Here is a 5,481-nt window from a genome sequence, read left to right on the forward strand (position 1 = left end):
GAAAATAATTTATGTTGAATCCATATAACTTTGGAAAAAATAAATTTAAAGTTTATTTTCCCCCAAAAATAAAAGAGATCATCAAAGATAAAACAAGATGAATCGTGTTTATTCGAACCATTCTGGTGTGGATTAAACATCAGGATATGGACAAGTAAGATGAATTATGCTTTCAATACTTCAATAATATCTAGTTCCAAATGGCAATTTATATATCAAAATCCGTCCCATTTTCTAAGGATCACCAAGAGCCCCCTTCGGCAAATTAGCTTTCTTTTCCTATTTGTAGATCTGAACGAGGCCTTTAACGACCGAATTTTAACGTATTTTTCTAAGCTATTTCTCTATTATTTGCAATAACTCATTTGGTTCCTAACTCAATATGAACTCATCCCCAATCTTTCCATTCTTCTTTCTTTATTAAACCCTTCCTCTATCTCTTTCTTTCTCTTTCACAGAGAATCAAACGTTATATTTGCGTGAAAATTATTCTTCTTTCTCAGAATACATCGGCCGATATCTTTGATTTTCTTCCATCGTTAATGTTTCAGCTCATTCAATTTCCTCTTGATACCCTCAAAGACATTCAGTTTCATTGCAATATTTCTGTCCAGGTCTGAATAATCCTGAGACAGTCTGTCGGTCTTTCCGAATCTATATCTGGATGTTCAATAAAATCATCATCAATGCTCTGACAGTCTGTCAATCTTTCCGACTCTATATTAGGATGTTCACTAGAATCATCATCAAACATCTGAGATTCTGTCGGCCTTTCTGAGCCTATATCTGGATGTTCACTTAAATCATCATCAATCATCTGAGAAGCTGTTGGTCTTTCTAAGCCTATATCTGAAGGTTCACTAAAATCATCCACAATCCTCTGACAGTCTGTCCGTCTTTCTGAACCTATATCTGGATGTTAACTGAAATCATCAACAATATTCTGACTGTCTGTCAGCCTTTCTGAGCCCATATCTGAATGTTCACTGAAATCATCAACAATAATCTGACAGTCTGTCAGTCTTTCTGAGCCTATATCTGGATGTTTACTTAATTCTTCATCAATCATCTGTGAACCTGTTGGTCTTTCTGAACCTATATCTGGATGTTCACTAAAATAATCATCAATCATCTGAGAACCTGTTGGTCTGTCTGAACCTATATCTGAAGGTTCACTAAAATCATCCACAATCCTCTGACAGTCTGTCCGTCTTTCTGAACCTATATCTGGATGTTAACTGAAATCATCAACAATATTCTGACAGTCTGTCAGCCTTTCTGAGCCTATATCTGAATGTTCACTGAAATCATCAACAATAATCTGACAGTCTGTCAGTCTTTCTGAGCCTATATCTGGATGTTCACTTAAATCATCATCAATCATCTGAGAACCTGTTGGTCTTCCTGAGCCTATATCTGAAGGTTCACTAAAATCATCCATAATCCTCTGACAGTCTGTCCGTCTTTCTGAGCGTATATCAGAATACTCACTAAAATCGCCACTAATTCTCTGTCAGTCTGTTGCTCTTTCCGAGTCTATATCTGGATGTTCACTAAAATCATCAACCTTCTAAAAGTATGTTGGTCTTTTTGAGCCTATATCTGGATGTTCACTGAAATCGTCAACAATATTTTGACAGTCTGTCGGTCTTTCTGAACCTATGTCTGGATGCTCACTAAAATAGTCATCAATTCTCTGGCAGTCTGTTGCTCTTTCTGAGTCTATATCTGGATGTTCAATAAAATCATCATCAATTCTTGTCAGTCTGTCGGTCATTATGAACCTATATCTGGATTCCCTTCTCACTAAAATACTTATCAATCTTCTGGCAATCTGTAAGTCTTTCTGAGCCTCTATCTGGATGTTCACTTGAATCATTATCAATCATCTGATTGTCTGTCGGTCCTTCTGAGCCTATATCTGGATGTTCAATAAAATCCTCTGCGAGTCTGTCGGTCTTTGTGAGCCTATATATGAATGCTCACTTAAATCACCATCAGCCCTCTACCAGACTGTTGATCTTTCTAAGTCTATATCTGGATGTTCAGTAAAATCATCATTAATCATCCGAGATTCTCGTCTGTTGGTCTTTCTGAGCCTATATCTGGAGGTTCACTAAAATCATCAACAATATTCTGACAGTCTATCCTTTCTGAGTCTATATCAGGATGCTCACTAAAACTGTCATCAATTCTCTGGCAGTCTGTTGCTCTTCCTGAGTCTATATCTGGATGCTCACTAAAATTATCATCAATCCTCTGAAAGTATGTTGGTCTTTCTGAGCCTATATCTGGATGTTCACTAAAATCCTCAGTTAGAGAAATAAGATAGAATAGTGTGCGAGAGTGTATCCTCAAGAAAGTGGATGACCATGGTACAGAAGCTATGACACTGCTCAAGACCATAGAAAAATGGTTTGATTTTGGAGTGTCCCTCTCCTAGAAGAGCTGCTTACCATAGCTAAAGTCTTCTACCTTTAACAAGGGGAAAGTAGCCACTGAACAACTGCGGTGCAGTGGTTAACCCCTTGAGTGAAGAAGAATTGTTTGGTAATCTCAGTGTTGTCAGGTGTATGAACACAGTAGCATGTGGAAAGGATAGGCCAGACTATTCAGTGTATATGTAGACAAAGAAAAATGAGCCGTGCCCGGAGACAGGGATACAATGTATTACTGTCTGGCCAATGAAAGGACCCAATAACTCTCTAGCGGTAGTATCTCATCTACTTCTCGTTTTATAAGTCAACCCATCTATCACAATACAGTTATTCACTTTACCCCCAATATGCCTTTCTAATAAATACCTGGGATCAAAAATTTCTGGCTTTACGTTTACCTTGTAGCCCAGATACTCCTTCCACACGAAAGTCGTGTGACAACTTGCCTGATCGCAAGTTCTCTTAAATCTAATCTCCATATTTTTTTTTTTTTTTTTGCTAGAGTTAATTTCCAGTTCTCTCCTTTCCATTCCACACATCATTTACTGCTTTTAAAATATGGTCACCTTGCAAGCGTCCCTTCTCTACATTCCTTTGTGGCTCCTTCCATCACTACGATAAAGAGCAAGAGCGCCAAAGCAAATTATTCAAATACATCTGCGCCTGTCTTCACTCCTGATTTAGTGTTATAGCAGACTAACACCAATAGCTTCATTATGTTCATGTTTATGACTACTTTTCTTAATTGCATCTAATTGGTCCTACCAGTGACTAACTGTTCATGTTTTCAAAAACAAATTTCATTAATCTTCCTGTGATTGTATCGATATCAAAATGTCTCCTACTTCTAACGGTACTGAAATTAAGCAATTTACTAACATAAGTAAAATTCTTAAACCTAGAAATTAGCCATGCAAAATCCTAGTTTCTCATTTCGCAAAAGGAAGCTGACATTATCTTAAAACACAGTACAGTATATAAAAAAATATGTGGTAGAAAATACTGAAGCCAGATTGAGACTCAGATGCACACTAAATTCGAAGCTACCACTATCAGAGGCTTAATGACATTTTCACAAAATTTGGCAAAAAAAAAGAAAAAAAAGAAAAAGTTTCATTCGTTTTTTGCGCGATCCTGCTCACGGGTGGGCAGAGACAAATGGAATGAAGTAATTTTCAGAGCAATAAGGAGAACCACCATGACTATATCATGGGTACTTTTTACCACTACTATTATATTGAATATTGATAATATGTACACTAGTTACATTTACTTATTCTGCTCATATTAACATAAATCTTCATTATACTGAATATTTTAAATTTTTCAAATCCCATTCAAAATTACAGAATTGTTTTCAATAGTGATGATAAAACCAATCTAGCATTTAAATATTAAACTTTGATAATGAAACTTAAAAAATGAAATAACTCTGCAATTATGTCATGAAAATCCTTTTTTTTTATTATACGAGCCATTGAGATCATTAAAAATGCAGAATTTATAAACATTTGAGAAACCAACAACAAAGTGATAAAAACGATATAAAAAATACACTTAATTCCCAATCATTGTAAAGTCATGCAGAGCACAAAATGCATAAAAAAGGAAAATTATAACAGAAAAAAAATGGAGCAATAATAAAGATAAACTTAAATCTGAGTGAAACCACGTCGTTAGTGGGTTTTCCTGGAGGCTTGTTGAACTTCCAGATGAGTAAGAAGAAGAGGGGAGTCCAATCCCCGAAGAGAGAGAGAGAGAGAGAGAGAGAGAGAGAGAGAGAGAGAGAGAGAGAGAGAGAGAGAGAGAGAGAGATGATAACAGTGCAATCGAACACTTAGCAAATGATACAAATTTCTGAGTAATTCGGAGAGAGAGAGAGAGAGAGAGAGAGAGAGAGAGAGAGAGAGAGAGAGAGAGAGAGAGAGAAATCAAACACTTAGCAAATGATACAAATTTCTGAGTAATTCGGAGAGAGAGAGAGAGAGAGAGAGAGAGAGAGAGAGAGAGAGAGAGAGAGAGAGAGAGAGAGAGAGAGAGAGAGAGAGAGAGAGAGAGAGAGAGAGAGAGGATTACAGTGAAATCAAACACTTAGCAAATGATACAAATTTCTGAGTAATTCGAGAGAGAGAGAGAGAGAGAGAGAGAGAGAGAGAGAGAGAGAGAGAGAGAGAGAGAGAGAGAGAGAGAGAGAAAAAAAAAAAATTGCAATACAATAGAAGTTACCAAAAAACAAATCTCTGAGAGAGAGAGAGAGAGAGAGAGAGAGAGAGAGAGAGAGAGAGAGAGAGAGAGAGAGAGAGAGAGAGATGATTACCGTGCATTCGAACAGTTACCAAATAAAACAAATATGAGAGAGAGAGAGAGAGAGAGAGAGAGAGAGAGAGAGAGAGAGAGAGAGAGAGAGAGGCTTGCGGATGACTGAGGGGAAGCAGGAACGAAGGGTGAGTGGACCTAGAGGGACAGATCTCCCTCCCCCAAAAAACAAGGGTCTGGAAATGCCTAGAAATACATATCCCAACTCTCCCGACCTACATAGAAGTAAAAAAAAAAATAAAAAATAAAACTGGGGGAAAAACGGGGAAATATTTTCAACAGGGTTCTCAAAATCGACGATACCCTCAACAAAATATCAGAATTCAGAAAGGATGGTGTTATTTAGATACTGGGATTTGGATTATGGTGTTATTCTTTTGTTTTACTTCTATTGTACACGCACACCAGAAATATACTGTATAGTACTTCTACATTCCTATTTTTTTCGGATTAATTCCTAAATATTTTATATATGTATTAAAGACTGTAAGAAATTACAAACATACATATAAATATAAATATAATTAGAAGTCATATATACATCTATATCTATCTATCTACCTATCATTTTATATAAATATATATATATATATATATATATATATATATATATATATATATATATACACACATAATGTATTTATTCTTATGAAGCTGGTCTAGAATGAGAATAAGTATTTTATTCATATATTTCATTTGTGTATTTAAGAGATGTATAGCCAGCTCA

The 5,481-nt window shown here is 36.0% G+C and overlaps 1 protein-coding gene across 1 annotated transcript; it reads right to left on the reverse strand.

The window, feature by feature from the left end:
• Positions 1-592: 592 nt before the first annotated feature.
• LOC137629265 (uncharacterized) lies at positions 593-1,441 on the reverse strand. Its single transcript, XM_068360525.1, has 3 exons — positions 1,264-1,441; positions 1,012-1,221; positions 593-906 (listed from the first exon to the last, which is right to left on the reverse strand). Exons 1-3 carry the CDS (start codon positions 1,439-1,441, stop codon positions 593-595), a joined length of 702 nt encoding a protein of 233 aa, XP_068216626.1.
• Between the last annotated feature and the right edge of the window lie 4,040 nt (positions 1,442-5,481).

Source organism: Palaemon carinicauda, chromosome 37 (assembly GCF_036898095.1).
Source record: "Palaemon carinicauda isolate YSFRI2023 chromosome 37, ASM3689809v2, whole genome shotgun sequence".
Lineage (NCBI taxonomy): Eukaryota > Metazoa > Arthropoda > Malacostraca > Decapoda > Palaemonidae > Palaemon > Palaemon carinicauda.

Bases quoted from the DNA above. Each gene is read 5' to 3' on its own strand.
- LOC137629265 (XM_068360525.1), bottom strand. From the start codon at position 1,441: ATGGATGATTTTAGTGAACCTTCAGATATAGGCTCAGGAAGACCAACA. The intron at 1,222-1,263 runs GTCAGAATATTG...ATCCAGATATAG, and splicing joins CTCAGAAAGGCTGACAGACT to GTTCAGAAAGACGGACAGAC. The intron at 907-1,011 runs GTCAGATTATTG...ATCCAGATATAG, and splicing joins CTCAGAAAGACTGACAGACT to GTTCAGAAAGACGGACAGAC.